General features: G+C 42.6%; 1 protein-coding gene across 1 annotated transcript in view; it reads right to left on the bottom strand.

Moving 5' to 3' along the window:
* BOLL (boule RNA binding protein) overlaps nucleotides 1-22,664 on the bottom strand; it is an 88,057-nt gene that overhangs the window by 27,270 nt on the left and 38,123 nt on the right. Inside the window, exons 3-4 of the mRNA XM_085872163.1 lie at nucleotides 11,869-11,944; nucleotides 6,229-6,338 (exon numbers count right to left, since the gene is read on the bottom strand). Coding sequence (XP_085728289.1) covers nucleotides 6,229-6,338; nucleotides 11,869-11,944 — 186 coding nt within the window. The remainder of the gene's footprint in view (nucleotides 1-6,228; nucleotides 6,339-11,868; nucleotides 11,945-22,664) is intronic.

Genomic DNA, 22,664 nt, shown 5'->3' with positions numbered 1-22,664 from the left:
TACTTCTGAGGTAAATATGTAAATGATACTTACTCGCCACGCAGCATATGGAGACGGATTTGGAGTGAGCGGTGTGCAATAATTGATTGATTCAGTGATTAACTTCTACAATGGTACTCTACCAATGGTACTCCATCTACCAATTTCTACCAATGGTACTCCATCTCTTCTGGATCTGATTTTGACAAATTTCCCTGACAATATCTGCTGCTCTTCCTTCGCTCCAATTGGTTCTTCTGACCACGTCCTTGTCAAAGTGGACATCTCTCTGGCTGTTATCAGAGAACCACCTCACCGCCGTCGAGTCTGGCATTTCACTCAAGCCGACTGGCAGGGTCTCCGAGCAGCCATCAAACTTACAGACTGGTCTCCTATCACTACTTTCTCAAACATCAACTCATCCTGGGAATTCTTTCAAAGAAACTTGCTCTCCCTCATGCACAGATTTATCCCCTCTCGTGTTCAGTTGTCTTACCCTTCCTCCCGCCCTTGGTTTACTGAAGCTTGTGGCGAGGCAGTTGTCCTGAAACAACTTGCCTTTGCCTCATGGAAAGCAAACCCAACTGAGGAGCAATCTCAGTTCTTTCCACAAAGCTCGGAACAAGTGTGTAGCTACCCTCAGGAGAGCCAGAAAACAACATCTTTCTCATCTCAAGTCTGAACTCTCAAACCTCTCTCCCTCCTCAAAATCCTGGTGGCGTTTAATCAAATCTGTTTCTGGTGTATGTTCCCCCTCCATCCCCTCCCTTACCTCAAATGGCCGCACTGCTGATTCCACACGTGATAAAGCTGAATGTCTAAACTCGGTGTTTGCAGCTAAATCTTGTGTCCCAAACCCATCACTATCTCTACCCACTTTACCCAGTCGCACCCAACTGTCCCTGGACTCTGTATCCTTTTCTCCTGACAAGGTGGAGAGCTTGCTTTCAAACCTCGAGTCAGATTCTGCAACCGGTCCAGGCGGCATCAGCCCACGTGTCCTCAAAGCCTGCTCTTCTGCTCTTGCTCACCCTCTCTCTGTTCTATTCACCCTCTCATTTTCCCAAGGTCATCTGCCATCTGCTTGGAAATCTGCTAACATCACTGCCCTGCATAAAAAAGGTGCAAAAACAGATCCCTGTAACTATAGACCAATCAGCCTTCTCCCAATCATCAGCAAGGTTATGGAATCCATCATCGCTTCCAGACATGAAATCCTTCCTCTTCTCCAATGGCTTGATTTCCAATCATCAATTTGGTTTCAGACCAGGTCACTCTACCCTAGATATGCTGCTACTGCTCTCCCATCAATGGATGGAGGTCCTCAATGCCAGACAGGAAATCCGAGCCGTATCCCTGGACATATCACGTGCTTTTGACACAGTCTGGCACCCTGCCCTACTCACCAAACTCTCTGCCCATGGTATTCAAGGCCATCTCCACTCATGGCTCGCAGACTTCCTCTCCTGTCGCAGTCAACGTGTGGCCCTAAATGGAGTTCTTTCATCCCCTCTTCCTGTGCAGGCTGGAGTTCCTCAAGGTAGCGTTCTGGGCCCTGTTCTTTTTCTGGTTTTCATCAATGATCTCTCTGACTCTGGAAAATCCTCTTTATCTCTTTGCCGATGACTCCACCCTCTGCCATACTATCTGTCGTCCCTCAGACCGGCAAGCAGCAGCAGCTTCTTCGCTCACTGCTGATCTGGATAAAATCACAAATTGGTCCAACACGTGGAACATGTCTTTCAAACCTGACAAATCTCACACTCTCACGATGTCTCTCCGAAAGGACCGTTTAGAAAACCCCCCGATCCACTTTCTCAACAATCCTCTGGAAGAAGTCCTTTCTTTCAAGCTTCTGGGTCTCACTATCTGCCATGACCTTTCCTGGGAAAGTCACATTTCCAACCTTGCCTCAAAAGCCAGTCGCCGACTGGGAATCCTCCGTCGTGCAAAGTCCTTCCTCGGCCCTCTTGAGCTCCTGACCACTTACAAAGCTTTTGTCCGTAGGCTGATGGAGTACTGCTCTCCCCTCTGGGCGGGTGCTCCTGCCTCCCACCTTTCTCGACTTCACGCTGTCGAAACCAGGGCTTTTAAGATCATTGGCATCTCCCGCAATGAAGCTGAGTCTTTGGGCCTCTCACTCAATCACCGCAGGTTGGTCGGTGGTCTTTCTGTCTTCTACCGACTCCTCTCCAGCCTTGCCCCCGCTGCTCTCTCTGCGATTTGTCCCAACCACATTTCCACAGGGCGCTCAAGGTCCGCCAACAACCCCCTTCTGGTAAAACTACCAAAATCACGAATCACTGCTCATCTTCACTCTTTCATTCCTCTTTTTTCCCGCCTTTGGAATAAACTTCCTCACTCTATTCTTTCCCATTCTTCCCTTCAGGCTTTCAAAACAGCTGTTCACCACCACCTCTTATCTTCCCCCATCCAAATCCTCGATCTTTTCTACCCCGATAATCCACCCAAGCCCACTTCCTTCAATTCTCCTGCTTTCCTTCCTGAAAGTCCCTTTAATATCCATCTTCCCCTCGCCATGTTCCCCGTCCCATCCCCATCCCTCTCCCTTCCACAGTTCACCTGTGTCTGTTCCCCAATGTTTTGTCCCTTCCACTCCCGCCCCTCTTGTCTCATGCCTCCTTGCTGTGAGTTGTGTGTTAGCTCTCATACGAGCCTCGACCAAGGTATACAAAAAAAAAAAAAAAAAAAAAAAAAAAAAAAAAAAAAAACTGCGTAATTAAAATAAATACTAGTTATAAAGTAATTGATTTCTCAATCAATTGCCAAATAGCATACCTAAACCACCACTGTTTCATCCGAATCTGTAACTCTTTGAAAATTAAGTAATTAATCGAAAAATCAACAAATCAAAAAAACTTTTGATAGCCAAATCACTTGGTCACTGTCCTGTCCAAATATCAGTTTTCCTAACTGAAAAGGTGCCCGAGGTATTGCGAGGATGAGAAAGAAAATATATAAGTAAGAAAAAAATCGATAATAATTAAGTAATTAATTGATTAACCAAAAATACCGTTTTTGTCGAAGCACATCTTCACTTTTGTCCCCAAATTTCAGCTTTCTAGCTAGAAGGATGGCTGAGATATCGCCTGGACAAACGAACAAGAAAGAAAACAAACAAACAAACAAACAAACGGAGGGAAAACTGAGTACAGTGCTCCCTCGCTATATCGCGGTTCACTTTTCGCGGTTCACTTTTCGCGGCTTCACTACATCACTACACTCTTCTTGGCTGTGCAGTACTACATTCATCTCATCATCGTCATCTTCATCGTCATCAGTACTGCACAGCTATCATCATCATCGTCATATCTTCATAGGTCAGTACCCATAATACGTTTTTTTTATATTTTATAGTACAATATAGTATTTTTTAAATTATTTTTGGTCTTAGGCTTTGCAGCCCCATGAAGTCGCATTTCCAATGAAAATGTTTTAATTTTTTTTTAAATAACTGATCAAATGTGTGTGGGGAGGGTTAATAAGAGTGTGTGGATGCTGTATAATGGTTTAAAATATGTTTAAAATGTGTTTAAATATATTTAAATGATTAAATAAATTTGTGGTTTCTACTTCGCGGATTTTCACCGATCGCGGGTGGGTCTGGAACGCATTAACCGTGATAGGTGAGGGAGCACTGTATTGCCTTCCTTCGGTGCCGGCGATGACGTCATGTATCGCCTGGATATGGAATTTGGAAGGTGTACAATAACAGACGGATAAACAGACAGGCAGATGACGGAAGGATTACCAAAAAACATACTGCCAGCCTTCTGCTGCAGAGGCATAAAAAACTAGAGGGGGAGCACTCGGTAGAGTGCAAAACATCCGCCACCAATACTGCTAGGTCACTTAAGTGAACCTGATATCCTATTCATTGTAGGTCAAAACGGATCAGACTCTACTGAACCACGATTGAATAAACTAAACTAGATCGACGCGCATGTAGAAATGCCCAAAAAATAAAATCGAAATTTTTTGGGAAAAAAAGGTGCAAAATTTGTTTGTTTTTTCTGACAATTTTTTTTTGGGGGGGGGTTGGAAATCACTTTAAACATGTAGAAATGCAAAAAAAAAAATTCAAATATTTTTTCAAAATGGCCACCATAGCGGCCATATTGGACTTTGGACCAAGTCCAAAATCTAATGGCATGATCCTTGGACCATCCCTAATCCCCCCCCACCAAGTTTCGTCGAAATCCGTCCAGGATTTTTCCGTAATACTGTTCACAAACAAACAAACAGACAGGGGTGAAAACAGTAACCTCCGTCCATCTTCGATGGCGGAGGTTATCAAGTCACAAGCCGGTAGGCGACGAGGGATTTGCTAGGATCGAAGCGCTGGATACGATGCTTTTAATTCTGACCGATCCACCGACGAAGATTCATTGCCAAGATGTATTGGTTCACATACAATTGTTCCTCTGCCTGGCAAGATTTTTCCTATTGCGTATTTTGCCAACTGGCACTCATAAAAAATGACGGTAAATAGACACCCTATTTTTGAAGGACTACCATTTGAAAAATAATCGGTTTGCTGGTTTGTGCTGTGGAGCCTCGCGTTGCACACACACACACACACACACACACACACACACACACACACACACACACACACACACACACACACACACACACACACACACACACGACGGAAAACCCGATAAACTTCTCTCAATGCTCTTGTTTGACCACACCTCCTGAGCCACCCAATATTTTCCATAAGCCATGCCCACTTTCCTACGCCTCAACCACGTCCACTTTCTCTAAGCTCCGCCCACTTTCCTAAGCCCCTCATAAAAAATGACGGTAAATAGACACCCGATTTTTGAAGGACTACCATTTGAAAAATAAAACCTCAATCAAAAATCAGCTCGAGTAAAATTTTCTAAATATCTCGAAGTGTTTAATTCCGAAGTCTCGTTTCTCTACATTCAAAACTGAAGGACAAGTATTGAAAATACTGTACGCGGTTTTTCGGCCGCTGCACAGCAACGGGTGGTTTCTGGGCAACGAATTCAAACGTGCACATTCCCACCCCATATGGCATCTGTTGGCAAAGTTTCATCGAAATCGGTTCGCTGGTTCGTGCTGTGGAGCCTCGCGTTGCAGACACACACACACACACACACACACACACACACACACACACACACACACACACACACACACGGAAAACCCGACAATAAGGGATATCTAGCATATATAGCGAATCCAATAATTGAGAAATTGCAAACTGAGCCAACATAAAATGCACCTCCAATAGTCAAGAGCACTGTGATAATACTTTACCTAATGAGCATAAACTGTTCCAATGAAATTCAGCAGAATCAAAAGTCAAGGTACCATTTAAAGTGTTGAAAATTTCATGGATTTTTAACCATCACACATTACATATGCCTCTTGTCAATATGATTTCAGAAAAGTGCACTAAACCTCATTTATGAATTTCCCAATGTATTTTCCATAAACTGAGAACCGCAAGTATTATTATCACATGTTTGGTATCGTTTTAACACTTCTTTTCTGCATATTTAGGCAATGTAGAAATCATAAAATTATATAATCTCTTTTTTAGTGGTCGGTCACATTTTTCATTTTTCAAGAGGGTTTCTTTTCGATAGGTTGTCACTTATGCACCTGCAGGATTGGTGTTTTACTTATGTGTTGGGTTTATGGGGTTGCCAAGCAATGAATTTTTGTTTTTGAGAAAAAACGATTCTGTTCAAAATATAATCCATCCTTTTTAAAGAACAAAGAAAATTTACCTCAGATTTTCTACTCGTATGTATCTATTATATATTGTAAATCGTGGTGTATGTCCGTGCATTTGTCTGTCTCCCATTTACAGCAGCCGCTTCCTGCACTGCGTTTGAAAAGTCCAACATTCACTTTTGAAATGATAGCAGAACAGGCAGGAATAATGTTGATGCTAAATTTTATTTTGCAAGCAGGATATTTTGCGATCTTTTTAAACAATTTTAACCTCTGCCACCCAATTTGCAACATCATTTTGAAGTGGGGGGGTAATAAATAGCTCAGAGCTTTGGCTCTGACTGAAACCAAGAGGGCAAGACAATTAACCTTTTTAAAGTCCATGAAATAATTAAAATTGAGAGAGTAACTTAAACTTTTCCTGTCACCAGGACTGGTACTTTTGCTACTAGATAATAGAGGTGAAAAAAGGCAAAGAAAACATAAATGTGTGAGAAAGAATGATGAGCTTACCGTTTGGGGCATATCAGGAGGCTGAAAGTAAGCCGTGCCATTTTGGTACGTAAATTGGGAGCCAGAGTTAGTGACGTACACTATATCTTGGCCAGGTACAAAAGGAATCTCTACGCACGCAGAAAAACACAAGAGAGAAACTTTTAACAGTGATAAACCCGAAATGACTGCTACTTCAGTATGGGAGGTACAATCATAAACACCATTTCAAAACTTAAAATAGGGGCAATACTCCAAGGTGCTCACCTGATAGAATAATGATACAGAGGAACTCAACAAGGGAAGTGTGGAAGAAAAATAATTATATTCTTGTGTTCTCAATTATAATTGTTGCCGGTACTTTATAAATTTAATTTTTGTACTATAGTCGAATTGGCTGTCAGTAGTTTCCCTTTTCCCAAGAGTCTTTTGACCTACATATTGATAAAAGGAATATTTTACTATGAAAAAAGGTCTTGTTCGCTGCATAAAAACAGGGTGACCTGGTTGTTAACACTGTAAACTTTTGCCGTGATTGTGTCATTCTCACCCTTCCACCCAAAGTGGACATGTATTGCAGTTTTGAGTTATTTTGCCTCATACTCATCAGCTCATCCCGTGATTGAATTGCCAAATGTCTCACCCTCCCATTCTTTGGAGTGTCAAATTGTGTACAAGAGGAATTGCTTCGGGCTTCTGTTTCAGTGAAGTACATTTGAATGTTTCAATGAATCATTCAATGTTCTTCTAGGGTGGAAAATGTATCTAATCTCATAAGTTTCTCCATTCATTCCACATTTGTTGATGGTCATATACCATCACCGATGGTATACGAGTTGTCTTAAAGTTGTTCATTATCTTTACTTTTGATAAAGTGATTCATGAATTCCATCTTTGCTTGATCACTTTCCAACTAACCAATGAACCCCCACCTATGCCCCGAGGATTGTGTTTCCCTTTTGGTACAATAGCCGGCTTAGAGATTGTTGCGCCCTCTCACACGTACGTGTCCAGGCCACGTGCAACTTCATCCTTCACCCCACAGTCATCATGAATGTTCGCATACGCGTAAGTTGTCACATGTCAAAGTCGTCACTTTTTTCTCGGTCCCGATGGTGACGACTTACGCCTCGTCTACTGTATATATATATTTTGACAGTTTTGGAAACAATCAGGCTTTACACTAGAGGTCAACAATTGACCGTATTCTTGCTCTTGGGGTCCTCACCGAACGCAGACGAGAGTTTCAGCAAGGGCTGCTCGCAGCCTGTGTCGATTTCCGCAAAATGTTTGATTCAGTGAATCGGGATACCTTATGGAGGATTCTCGGTCTCCGTTGAGTGCCACCAAAACAGACCAATCTGATTTCTGAACTGTACTCTAGTACTGGGAGTGCTGTGAGGTGTGGTGGTTCCATCACTGACTTGTTTCCAGTTGTTCCTGGAGTTTGGCAGGGGAGTGTATTGGCCACCACACTTTTCAGCGCTTGCATGCACTGGATTCTGGGGAGGATGTCGGAGAGATCAAGCTGCACTGCATCGTTTGGGAATGTCAAGATCTCTGACCTTGATTTTGCAGATGATTCAGTCATCTTTGCAGAGGAGCTGGATATCCTTATGGGGACCATCGAGGCACTGAATGAGGAATCGGAGCCGTTGGGATTACGGGTTTCCTGGGTCAAAACTAAGATCCAGGCTATCAATGCCATATTAGATGCTGCTATCTTGTCTGTTCCTGTTTGTGGTGAGGATGTTGAAGTCACATAGAGATTTACTTGCCTTGGCAGTGATATTCATGTATCTGTATGTTGTAAGCCAGAGGTCAACAGACGTCTGGGTTCGGCCTGGGGGGTCATGGATTCACTGGATCATGGGGTCTGACGCTGTCGGTACTGATGCAGGAGATCGAAATTCCGAGTCTTTTAAGTCGTTGGTGCTTTTAAGTCTTGCTCTATTGATGTGAGACTTGGACTCTGACCAGGGATCTGAGATGGAGACCTAACTCCTTTGGTACCAGATCTCTTCGGAGAATCCTTGGCTATATCGCTGGTCAGACTTTGTGTCCAACGAGCGGTTGCTGAGATACTCTATGAGATTTGTTACCTGTTTAGTCCGTGAGCGTCAGCTGTGGCTGTATAGTCACGTGGGTCGTTTTCCTGACGCTGAGCCTGCTTACCAAATTCTCTCAGCAAGGGAGCCAAGCGAGTGGAGGAGGCCAACGGGCTGACCACATGCGTCGTGGTTGCAGCAGGTTGATCGGCTTCTCAAGGAGATGGGGATGGGCCAGGCATCTGCCTGGGGGATAGCCAGACGAAGGCCCCTGGAGTACCGACGGAAAGTAGACACAGCGACGCGCTGCTCTGGCGCATGCTCCCATACCTGATCTGACCTGCTTCAGAAAGACGTGACATGATCCCCACAATTTATTTCCTTGAATGAAGTGCTGAGAGTGCCCATCACCCTGTTGCAGGCACAAATTCATTCTTCGCAGCATGCTCTCTGACACAGAGTGTAGCATTTCTTGGGGAATGTTGCTGATTGATTGTGTCATTGATTACTGCTTTTAATCCAGCAAGAGAACATGGATTTGTCGTGTTCTCTATATCCTTCAAATATCCCCACAAAAAAATAGGTGACGTAAGATCTGGGGATCGAGGTGGCCAAAATGACACGGTCACCAAAGAGTTGCCGATGTTCGTTCATGCTGTATCGTGAACTGTGACTCATGGCACCATCTTGCTGTAACCATCTTTGGTTGATTTAGTCTTCTGTAAGGTGCCCAAGAAACTCATGGACTAAATTGATGTGAGGTTCTGAGTTTACTGTCTCTGAGGAGAAAAAATGGGCCAATAATTATTCGCCGACTTAAGCCCACCAAACACCAATTTTTGTGGAATGCAATGGCCTTTCATAAGGTTGTGCAATTAGCCATAAATGGGTGTTTTCTGAATTTACATGCCCAGATAGATAAAACCATGCTTTGTCTGTAATAAAAAAAAAACACGACATCAAAAACACAGCATCCAAAACATTGTCTTGTTCACTTACTTGTTCACTCTGGAGACACTCACAGTGGGCTCCACATTTCTCTTTGTCTAGCTCCAATAACTGATGCACTGCATGAATTTTGTGGGGATAAAGTTTGAGTATCTTGAGCACCTTCCTTGCACTGGAATATAAACAGTGGGCTTGTTGTGCTAAATGTCTGAGATTTATTCGGGCTTGCTTCTATTCTTTCCCGCACTTCATCCACTTTCTCTGGTGTCATACTTGGCTGGCGCATGCGCTATATTACTTTCACACAGCCTGTTTCTCCAAGCTGCTTCACAAATTTCAATATCACTGATTTTGAAGGTTTCCTACGACAACCAAAGCAACATTGAAATGCAATTTGACATCCTTAAATAATGCATTCTTGATGTAATGTTCAACGAAAAATACACGTTCTTCCACAGTAAGCGCCATAGCGTGACTGAGTGAAAACTGTTAAACATTACTGCCGGGTCACGTGATAAATCATGTGATACCTGAGAACTCTCAGGATGAAGTTGCATCTTTCTGTAATATGAGGCTACATTTATGGAAAATATTAGGTCACTAACAGATATAGTTTTTAGTGCATAGGAATTATTTAGGGTTCTTGAATAAAATAAATAAATAAATATCACCCTGTACCTGTAAAATTTCCTCTCAATCTGTTCAGCCATTTCAGAAAAGAAGATTTTTGAAGGTTATTATGTTTAAAAAATGGCTGGCAAACCAAGTGACCAATGACATCAATTCCCCCCCCCCCCAATACAATTTAGCCCTTCAGTTAGCCATAAGCCCAAGATGACCCACAAAAATTTTCATACAGATCGGATAAAGCGTTCGACGTATGCAATTATGACATCAGAACAAAACCACCTGACATCATCAAACTTGATTCCCATGGGGAGTACTTGACATGTGCCAAGTTTCAATTTTTACCTTCGCAAACTTTGTTGCGAAGGTTATGTTTTGATCGCTGTGTATTTATTTATTTATTTATTTGTGAATATGTGTGTTTGTTTGTTTGTTTGTTATTCGCATAACTCCAAAAGTATTGAACTGAATCGCAGCAAATTTGGTGGGATGATTGGTTATTATCCGAGGACCATTTGATGAGATTTTGGGAGCAATCGGGTCAAAGGTCAAGGTCATGAAAAGGTCAAAATCGTCTTTTTACCATAGCGTGGTCAATTTGTATACAATTTGCATGCAACTAATGCCAAAATGTTCAGAATTCAATGCCCCATCTTGTGATATGTGACATGACACAATGACGTAATAACCCTTATTAGCAGTTGGGAGTCAAAGGTCAGGGGGAGAGGGGGTCACGACATTGCAAAATGTGCGGTTTTAGTCATAACACGGTCAATTATCATCCGATTTGCATGAAACCAACACCAAAATGTTGACTGTTCTGTTCCCCACACTCTAATACCAATTACAAAATTAAGAGTACAAAGGTCAAGGTCGAGGTCATGAAAAGGTCAAAATCGTCATTTTTCCATAGTGCAGTCGATTTTTATCCAATTTGCATGCAACCCATGCCAAAATGTTGTGAATTCAATGCCAAATCTTGTGATATAAGATATGACACAATGACGTCATTACCTTTGTTAGCGGTTTGGGTCAAAGGTCAGGGGGGTCAACGACCTTTGTTATCATAACGCGGTCAATTCTTATACAATTTGCATGTAAGTAGATTCAAAATGTTTAGAATTCAATTCCCTATCCTGTGATGTGTAATATTTGATTTCTTATAATGTGACCAGTTGTCATCAGATTGACTTGACACCGACACCCAAAAAGGTCAGGGAGTTCACACAGAAATTGTACAATGTACGTGAATCAGTGTCAAACAGCAGGAAATTTAATGTTTTTAAGCCATCATAACACATATGAGATGGCAGATGTGGTATGGGTTTAAATACCCTCGCAATCAACGGTTTCTGGGGGGGAGGGAGGGGGGCAAAATGTAGCGTTGGCGAAGGTATGCGCTCTACTGAGTGCCCGTTCTAGTTTTCCATGGAGCAGTTACGGAGCTAGAGGTTCAACCTTTTTTCCAACATGGCTGCCACATCACATGACCGATGATGTCATAATTATCGTTGAAACGTTATCGATGAGTGATCGCACGTATGGTAAAAAATTCATGTCAATCGGATAAGCAGTTGCAGAGAAAACAGAAAATCAGCATGCCATCCATGGCATGACGGGCGTATAGACGGACAACGCAAAAAACATAATGTCTCTGGTGACTTCATCAGCAGAGGCATAAAAAAGTCCATGTTCATGTGAATGGATCGAAAGTTCGAAAGTACAATGTCTGTAGGAACAGATATTCAGAATCCGGGTATTCATAAACCGGGGACTCCCTGTATACCAATTCACTATTCAATTCTGATTAAATGGTCCACTGTTGCTGGGTGGTGTCGACAAAAAAAAAAAAAAAACAAAGCAGCAAACACAAAGCATGCATTCTGGGAACCATTGGAACATTAACTTTATTACATAAGGGTTGCATGCACACTCAACTTGGGTAAATGTAAATTTGTTTAAATAGCCCACACGAATAGCTACAGTAAAATAGGCAACATGGAGTTGAAATGAGAGATAAACTGATACCAAAACTCACGTGGCACATGAGGCGGATGCTTCCGGAAAGCTTGACCAATGTTGAGTGTTCTCTCTTTGAACTTTACCTTGTCAACCTGAAGCAAAAAAAAAAATGAGAGAAAAAAAAATGAGGTGATAGTGCGATGTTTAAAGCAGTATTTGAATTATATTCGGGAAATAAAAACACGTTTTGCGATTTGAAAGCAAAAATGAATATGATGCAGTACAATGAAAATCGACAAATTATTCCATATTATTTCAAATTTTGTTTAACCTTTATTAATCCTCTAACTGTCATCACAAATAAGTGCCACACTCACAAGTCCCTTACATTAACAGTTTAAAATGTACACGCATCAGTCTTCTGTTGTTCAGCTCTTCAAAAAACCCTATCTATATACCTAGAGCTTGATGTTGACAAGTTTGTCAAACTAGCCTGGTGTTGGCTTAGTGGTTAGGGTGGCTGCTTGGGATCCTAGGGTCCTAAGTCCAAGCCCTGTTGGGCCACTGAATTAATACACCAGGAGGTTGACAGCCTGTCTTCCTTCTGAGGTCGGCAAAATGAGTACCAGTGTACTGGTAAGGAGGAACACTGCATCAGCGGCATAGCCACGTCCCAACCAATGATGCAACCAGCAGCCACAGGCTGCACTCGATAGAGAGAGGGCTTGTCAAACTGTATTTATAATTTTACAAAAGAGCGATGATGCAGGTTTAATTCTCAAAGGTGCTAATTTTCACCAACGTGCACGCAAGAAAGTAAAGGGGGCTGACATCAAAAACAAGTCAACACAAGTTGTAAAAAAAAAAACCTGTCAATGTCAAAAACCAACTCAACCCTCAATGACTACTCAACCAAAGAAAAAAGGGACCAGCTAAGATCTTGTTATCTCACTCATTCAAAGTGTTAGAGCGTGAGAGAGTTGTTTTTCTCCATCTTTGTTTCTCTACTGTAGAGTCTCTATCATGTCATATTTTCCATCATCAACAGTATTCTCACGAGACATGTGCATTCTGGGAACCACTGAACAAATTAACTTTATTATATAAGGGTTGCATGCATACTCAACTCGGGTAAATATAAATGGAAAAAAAAATAGCCCACATGGATAGCTACGGAAAAATAGGCATGTGCTGTTCACTGGCATCTGATTATGATAGTGACACCACTCCATGCCATATTCGGGAAAGATTGATTTTAGATTGGCAAATAACACCTGAGATTATTAACTCCGCTACCGAAGGTGAAGGAGGTTATGTTTTCACCCCTCTCTGTCTGTACTTCCATATGTTCTCTGTCTGCATCTTCCAATACTGCATCCAACTATATGTCTCATTTGGGTGTCACACCAACACCGTTCTTAGCGGTTGGGGGTCCAAATGTCAGGGGGGTCGGGTCAAAAATTTCAAATTGCGATTAAAAACACCATTTCAAGTCCGATTGACTTCCAAGTTATGATCATGACCAAACTAAGTGCTATAACTCATTAAACAGTAGCACTATCGAATTATAAGAACCAAATTGATTTCCAGGTTTTTGTTTTCTCAGAGATCATGGAGATATGACAAAGTTATTCCGGCAATTCCTTGCTCACCGAGCAATTTCATTTGTCTGTTCGTGTGTAGGATATCTCATAACGTTATGGACGGATGCGGATGAAATTTGGTGGGCAGGTTGGGTGTGTGAGAAGGACAAACTGATTAGATTTTGGTGAAGATCCGGATCTGGATACAACTACTATAATATTTTAAATGGTTCTTCACCAATGAGAGAAAGGGCTGAAAATGATATTGTGACGTCCACGGGACTTGAACAGTCCCGCCAACGTAGAATGAGCCGAAACGATGGAGGAGGTTTATTTATTTATAACCCAAACATGGCGGTTCTAATCGCTCCACCGCAAACTGGACGAGGAAGGTGGCACGAGTCAGTTTTCACTGAGTTGATGATGTTTATTTGTTTTTATTATTACCAGAAATAACAAGACTCGGCAAGAAGAGGGATCCGGGGCGATTCGACGGGATGGTGTGGGATCGGGCGTGGGGAAAACACAGACAATTCCAATGAATATACAGATCTCAATTCCTCTAAGGCGCCAAGCACACACACACACACACACACACACACACACACACACACACACACACACACACACACACACACACACACACACACACACACAGAGACACACACACACAGACACACACACACACACACACACACACACACACACACACACACACACACAAAACGTAGCTATTTCTGGTGGTCAGGCTGGACCGTGGTGTGGACGCAACTGTCCCTGGATCGGCGTCGGACGAGCTGGCCTTGCTCTCGTCAGGGGGGGGGGCAGGTGAAACCGTGGTGCTGTCGACCTCCTGGTCTTGGCCCAAGTCCGCTCACAGCCGCCAGGGAACCAGTTCTGGCGCCAAGTTGCGAGCAGGAGAGGGAGGCAGGTCCACCCGCCGTTCGACCCCGTACTCCGAGTCAGCAGAACCCCAGAGCCAACCAAGGTGAGGCACGAGGCTCAGCAAGGCTCCAAGACGCGATCAAGAACACGATCGAATCAGCACAACAACAAGGACGCTCCCCGCGCAGCAGCCTCTACACCAAAAAAAACCGATCTTTTTGGTTGTGATCTTCTTCCTCTTCCTTTTCGACCCCGAACAGAACCTTTTTATCCTTGGTCCTCGTCACTTCCAATCGAGCCGTTTATTGGCCCACCGCCATCGCCTTCCGCCAATCGTGATCACGGGGCGGAGCCATCCGCTGCACTGTCCTGTGACGTCACGGCTATTCTCCAGAGAATACCAAAAGGGGTTTACGCAGACACACTTACCCTATCCCGTGTCCCTATCTAATTACGTGACAATTATCATTTCCCCCTTGAAGAAATGAACATTTACGATACAACTTATCACCACTGAATTGCTACTTATTACATCGAGATCCTGGTAAACTCGAACAGCATGGCATACCTAATTAAACATCCTAATTACCCTTTGAATGCATACCCCCTCCCTCAAACGTAACAATATGTTACACGATTTCTCAAAAAGTTGTGGATGGATTCGTATGAAACTTGGTGGACAGGTTGGGTGTGTGACCACAACAAATTGATTTTCGATTTTGGTGAAGATCCGATAATTTTTTTAAGTGATTCTTCACCATTGAGAGATCGGGCTAAACTAATATATATCAGGATATCTCAAAAAGTTGTGGACGGATTCGGATGAAACTTGGTGCACAGGCTGGGTGTGTGACAATGCCAAATTGGTTCAATTTTGGTGAAGATTCGAATCCGGATCCGGATATGAGAATTTTAAAGTGATTCTTCACAATTGAGAGATGGAGCAAAAAACTATGTACAGCATGACATCTCAAAAAGTCGTGGACGAGTTATGACAAAACCTGGTGGATGATTTGGGTAGGTGACAGGAACAAGCTTATTCAATTTTGGTTAACGTCCAGATGGTGATCCGGCCTATCAGTGGGATACAAAATTCAAACTCTTAAGCCTGGCAGCCTGTAATGACACTTCTGAGTCTGCAAACTCTTCAACTTCTAATGCAGTGATGTTGACTGATTTTCAAGCAGATGGAAGATAACCGAGTGCAAATGATAGGGTGAAAAGGGCAAAGAGAGGATGTGCAAGTGGGATCGCAGAGCAGCATTTTAGGACAAGTGAGCTGATGCTGTCCTGTCCAGTTGCAGAATCAGTCAAGGTTGACATACTCATAAATGAGTACCTTATAAGCAGAGTCAGCTGTGTTGCCATTTGAAGTGAGGGGAGAAGTGGAGGGGCAGCATACTCCAGAGACAGACTTAACAAGGTACCACTAGGTTTTGGAGGAGGGAGACAAGTTTGAAGGTTCAACCTTGAGAATGGCCAGATGTTGTTTTCTGCCTTTCCTGAGAGTGGATACACACTTGTATGGGAGGTGGGTTGATGGACCAAGCATTTAGGAGAGGTTTGGGAAATGATCCTTGTGAAGAAGAAGAATTATGATGAAGAAGAAGAACACATGGGGTGGTCCTAACAGATAAATCAGGAAAGTGAAACATTTTAAAATGTTATTCAAAGCTTTTAATGTAAGAAGCAATTCATTAAATCAAAATTCAGTTTGGATATACACTATACAGTAATACATCACCCATATGCTCAGGATGTGTTCCTGAAAACCGAGTGCATTGCGAATCAGCTAATTATGAAACAAGTTTTCCCGTAAGAATAATGTTAGAAATAGAAGATATGTTCCTGAAATATGTAAAAAAAACTCAGCATTTTTCCTCCAAAAAAGAGTTCTAAAGATAAAGTTGTGCTGATTAATGAATAAGTAGCAGTTATAATGATTAATATAAGTTTTTGGTACAGTACTAGACAGTGGAAAATTACCACGTGCAATTTAATTGGGTGTTTGCCTCACAATAAAAAAAAACATTTACAAAATTACATTACAACTGGAACAATTATTACAAATCAAAATCACGCAATTAAATTGCACTTTTCACTTTCGGTTCTGGGTTTGGGATGACAGCTGCTTCTCTCAGGGGTCTCTGCCGACTTCCTCAAAGTTAAGTTTCCGGTCGTTATTTGTCACATTTCAACTGTTTATTTTCTCACATATATGTTTACGGTGTGTTCCTAGTTCGGTTTTTTTTGTTTGTATCAAAAATCATGCTGTATTGTGAATTTTCATCAATCTTGTCTTATCGGGCTCCTTGAGGCCGACCTGTCCATCCCATCTAGGGGTACGATCGTTTTTATTTGTATTCTCTCCCGATTACAATCAATTCCTATTTTCCCCACTTTTCCCAATGCCCCCCAACTATCCCTCCAAACTAAACTCTGTTTATTGTCTTAAATTAAAAAACAAAAAACAACAACCCTTTCTCCCTCCATACCCATGAGTACCGATCCTTCTTCTTCTTCTTCATTCTTATTCTTCTTATTCATGCTTCTGCCAGCACATCATCTTTCTTCTATTTGAGCTGACCCACTCTCACCATTACCTTCACAATTTCTTCCGACAACCATCCATTCCATAACACTGGGCTGCATTTTAAATATTTTTTTCAGAGGTCTCAGTTTTCTCAACGGTTCCTAGATGCTTTTTGCATGCTGAATTCAGAAATGTATCTTATTTCACTCAATCAGGTCAAGTTTTTATGCTATCTCAATTTTAAGGAACAAAAAAATAATCAAAATTTTTGTTTTTTCAATTAGCTTTTTTATTCAAAATCAGACTTACATTGACAGAAAATGTACAAACGATACATATAATGACACACAAGTACACTTAATGTGGAAGAAAGTGCCTTTTCAATTACTTTCATGTAAATTTCAAAAAAATATAGATAAATCGTTTCTGGCAACACCCAACTTCAGTCGCTGTTTTCCTTCGTCTTTTTAATGTTGAATTTCACATAAACGGTACTTGTGCGTCATTTTATATATAGTTTGTACATTTTCTATCAATGTAAGTCTGATTTTGAATTTTAAAAATGCTAATTAAAAAAACAAAAAAATTTTGATTATTTTTTTTTCCTTAAAATTGAGATAGCATAAACACTTGACCTGATTGAGCGAAATGAGATACATTTCTAAATCCAGCATGCAAAAAACATGTAAGATCCGTTGAGAAAACCTAGACCTCTGAAATGATGCAGACCAGTGATCTTACCTAATCTTCAAAAATCCATTAGAAAAAAAAAAATTCCTTGTATCCTTTCTCACTAACCTGGTGTTGGCTTCGTGGTTAGGAGGGTGGCTTGGGATCCTAGGGTCCTGAGTTCAAGCCCTGCTGGCTACTGAATTAACACCAGGGGGTTGACTCAGCCTGTTATCCTTCTGAGGTCGGTGAAATGAGTACCAGTGTAGCAGCCAAAAGGCTGCATACGAAGGGAAGGGTATTCACGGATTTATTAAATGTCTGATATCGGTGTGGTGCAGGCATGATGGGCTGAATGGCCTCCTCCTGTGTATAAAAATTCCTTGTGAATTCCATGTAAACTATACACCTCCTGAAACCATGTGTCTTTCTCTACCCTCTTCCTGGTACTTTTCATTGATCCATCAGCTTCACCCTACGTTTACTGATCCAAATTCACCATACACCTCCATGATTTTACTTCAACCTTTCCTTTTCCGAATCTTCCGCAATCCTTAAAAAAATAAAAAATAAAAAATAATAAAAATAAATTCACTTCTAACTATACACCTCCCATAACCACGTGCTTCTCCCGTAACCACGTGATCTGTTTCTACCGTCTGGGTTACCGATCCAAATTCACCATTCACCTCCTGATTTTTTCTTCAACCTTTCTTTTACCTAATCTAATGCAATCTTTATCAAATGATCATAATATAATGGGCGTAAGCCTGGAACTTCTAACACACTTTTCTCCGAACATATTCTGTTCATACTCCCGAAATCTTCATATTATGTGTTCCATGTATTTACGTAGGTAATAGCGGATTCAAAAATTCAAATGTAGATAGAATTTTCAAAGAGGGAATCGATGACATCACAATCAGCAGCGTTCGGAGGCAAACCGACGGCCAGATCCCAGACGACGTGCTTTACTTAACAAAGTCCATGAGTTCAGGACGTTTGTTCAACTCAGCATTTACGACTTTTATCCTGCCATGGAGGTAATATAGAAACGATGAATATGTCAAATCGTTCGTGTTACTCATCCGACACTATGTGTCAAGGCCAACAATCTAAAGCGACCGGTCTCAAACGCTACCATGGGCACCCAGACATGCCACCAATATGAACTGAGCTGTTGAATGCGGTGCAAAACATCCAAAGAAACTACTGTAACCAAGTATTGTGATCCGTCCTGTCCCCCATACCCGTTGTAGACAGGTATCTGCAAGTAATAATAATAATAACCAGGCACAACAAATCCTGCCCATTTAAAGCATAAAGTTATTTTGCGGATCAAATTTAAATTTGATACATCCTTAACCTGAATGTCGATTATAAGGAATAGAATAAGGAATATTTTAGTCTTAGTTTGAAGTCAATTAAACCATTTTTGATGAAGTTATGAGCGAAAAACGATTTTGACCTTTTCGTGACCTGACCTTGACCTTTGACCTAATTTGACAAAAAAGTTAATGGGGTCGTCTGAGGTTCATTACCCACCTGTGGATACAATTTGACAGTGTTTGAGCCAACCGTTTTCCCATAAAGTTGTATTTTCATAACCATGTTTTAGTTTTAATGGAAAATTTGTAATTTTGACCGATGACCATGACCCCCAAAACTTCGGACCCTACCGATCTTCACAAATATGCATTTTCACTATAGGAATGGGTAGGATTATAAGTGACAAATAGAATAAGGTTCACTACAAGCTTAGTTTGAAGTAAATCAGATCATTTTTGACGAAGTTTTGAGCAAAAAACGATTTTGATCATTTCGTGACCTTGACCTTTGATCCAATTGCACCCAAAAGTTAATGGGGTCGTCCAAGGTTCATTGCCCACCTGTGGATTAAATTTGATAGTGTTTGCTAAAGCCGTTTTGCCGTAAAGTTACTATCAAACAGACAGACAAACAAACCGGACGATTACAATATCCCGATCCCTCCTGGGGGCGGGATAATAATAACAATAAAAATGGTCTCTTATCATGCTTCATCTTCCTCTTTCACACGTATGGTTCTCATTACTGTATCATAATACACTACGACTCTTTTTCTATTTCAACAGACTGCTCTCAATTCGACCTGTCCTTCATACGTTCTCTAAAAAATCCAACTGTTACAACGTTTCTTCTCTCCATTCTTTTAATTCACTTTCATTGCATCCCTCAAGAAATGTCTTTAGTCGCATTTCTGAACTAAAAATTGGAAAAACCCCAGTTTGCAATACATGTTTGCTTTCCATCAATCATCATTTTTCTCATCATCAACTTCAGGCCAATTCACCCCTCTCAAAGCAGCCATCACACTCTTCCCCCTCCAAACTTCCCTCTCACCTTTCTCAAAAACTCCCTCCTCACCTCTCTCCCTCAACTCTCCCAACTCATCCTTCTCCCTCCAATCACCACCCTCACTCCCACTTCTCAAAGTTACCTCCCCCCACCCCCCCCACCCTCACATGCACAAAGCTGCCTCCTTCCTCTGCCCTTTCGCCTCCATCTTATCACTCGACCTCCACAAATCCTCAACTGCCTTCTGCCCCCTCTCTTATTACTCCCCACTGTACGTCATCCCAACACCACAGAGCCTTTTCTCCTCCTCATCCGGCCCCTCGCACTTCTGCAACCCCCCACACTCTTTCAACAACACTCCTTACCCCACCTCCTCCCGTGTCCTACCCTCCCCCCCCCCCCCCCCCCCAAGCCTCCTCCCCTCCCTCTTCACTAACTGTGTGGAACTCAAATATCTGGAGCCTTCGCTCAAACCTGACAGATCTTTCCATACAGGTTGCCACTGACAAACGAGATATCATCTGCCGAACACAAGCTTTCCTCCCTCAAGACGTCTCTGACTCCCTGGTTACTCCCTCCTCTGGTAGGACAGACCTGAGCCTCATCCTGATGGAGGAGTTGCTCTATTCATCGAAGACTCTATTCCCCACTCTCCATGCACTGCCCTCACTCCCCCAAACCCCAAGGAATATCTTTGGCTGTGGCTTACCCTTCACTCACACCTTATGTTATACGTGTGCTGTACCATCCACCAAAAAGTGATGACTCCATTTCCACCTCACTATCTGAAAACATGGACCAACTTCTATCCTCTCATCTGAACTCTCTCTTCCTCATATGTGGTGACTTCAATTGTCATCATGCCAGTTGGCTAGGTGTGGGTACCTCTCTCACCTGCCATGGCACTTCAGCAAAAGACTTCTGCGACTCAATGGGACTGACTCAATCAGTCAATTTCCTGACCCGGATCTCAACCAACAGTACTCCATCTCTTCTGGATCTGATTTTGACAAATTTCCCTGAAAATATCTGCTGTTCTTCCTCTGCTCCAATTGGTTCTTCTGACCACGTCCTTGTCAAAGTGGACACCTCTTTGGCTGTTATTAGAGAATCACCTCAACGCCGTTGAGTCTGGCATTTCACTCAGGCCGACTGGCAGGGTCTCCAAGCGGCCATCAAACTTCTAGACTGTTCTCCCATTGCTACTTTCTCCAACATCAACTTGTCCTGGGAATTCTTTAAAAGAAAATTGCTCTTTCACGTGCAGATTTATCCCATCTCGTCTTCAGTTGTCCTACCTTTCCTCACACCCGTGGTTCACTGAAGCTTGTGGTGAGGCAGTTGTCCTGAAACAATTTCCTTTGCCTCAAGGAAAGCAGACTCAACTGAGGGTAATCTCAGTTCCTTCAGTAAAGCTCAGAACAAGTGTGTATCTACCCTCAGGAAAGTCCGAAAACAACATCTTTCTAATCTCAAATCTGAACTCTCAAACCTCTCTCCCTCCTCCAAATCCTGGTGGCGTCAAATCAAATTTGTTTCTGGTGTATGATCCCCCTCCATCCCCTCACTTCCCTCAAATAGCTGCACTGCTGATAGCGCACGTAAAAAGGCTGAATGTCTAAACTCGGTGTTTGCATCTAAATCTTATATCCGAAACCCATCGCATTCTGCACCCACCTTACCCAGTCGCAACCAACAGTCCCTGGACTCTGTGTCATTTTCTTCTGACATTGGAGAGCTTGCTGAAAAACCTCAACTCAGATTCTGCAAACGGTCCAGACGGCATCAGCCCACGTGTCCTAAAAACCTGCTCCTCTGCTCTTGCTCTCTCTGTTCTATTCACCCTCTCATTTGCTCAAGGTCATCTGCCATCTCCTCGGAAATCAGCAAACATTACCACCCTGCATAAAAAGGTGCAAAAACAGATCCCTGCAACTACAGACCAATCAGCCTTCTCCTAATCATCAGCAAGGTTATGGAATCCATCATCGCTTCAGACATTAAATCCTTCCTTTTCTCCAATGGCTTGATTTCCGATCATTATTTTGCTTTCAGTGCAGTTCACTCTACCCTCGATATGCTGCTTCTGCTCTCCCAACAATGGATGGAGGTCCTCAATGCAAGACATGAAATCAGAGCCACATCCCGAAGCATATCACGTTCTTTTGACACGGTCTGGCACCCTGCCCTGCTCACCAAACTCTCTTCCTATGACATCCAAGGCCATCTCCACTCATGGCTCGCAGACTTCCTCTCCTGTCGCAGCCAACGTGTAACCCAAAATGGAGTTCTCTCATTCCCTCTTCTTGTCCAAGCTGGAGTTCCTCAAGGCAGCATTCTGGGCCCTGTTCTTTTTCTGGTTTTCATCAATGATCTTTCCAACTCTGGAAAATCCTCTTTACCTCTTTGCTGATGACTCCACCCGCTGTCATCCCTCAGACCGGCAAGCAGCCGCTTCTTCGCTCTCTGCAAATCTGGAAAAAAAAATCACAAACTGGTCCAACACGTGGGACATGTCTTTCAATCCTAACAAACCCTACACTCTCACTACGTCTCTATGAAAGGAACATTTGGAATCCCCCCCCCCATCTACTTTCTCAACAATCCTTTGGAAGAAGTCCTTTCACTCAAGCTTCTGGGTCTCACTATCTGCCATGATCTTTCCTGGGAAGACGACATTTCCAACCTAGCCTCCAAAGCCAGTCGCCGACTGGGAATCCTCCGTCGTGCAAAGTCCTTCCTCAGCCCACCTGAGCTCTTGACCACATACAAAGCTTTCGTCCGCAGCCTGATGGAGTACTGCTCTTCCCTCTAGGCTGGTGCTCCTGCCTCTCACCTTTCCCAGCTTCACGCTGTGGAAAACAA

Source organism: Eptatretus burgeri, chromosome 3 (genome assembly GCF_056783735.1).
Source record: "Eptatretus burgeri isolate ZD-2024b chromosome 3, Ebu_testis_v1, whole genome shotgun sequence".
NCBI classification, from domain to species: domain Eukaryota; kingdom Metazoa; phylum Chordata; class Myxini; order Myxiniformes; family Myxinidae; genus Eptatretus; species Eptatretus burgeri.
The sequence above is the reverse complement of the archived record's forward strand: the minus strand, read 5'-3'. Positions and strand labels throughout refer to the sequence as shown.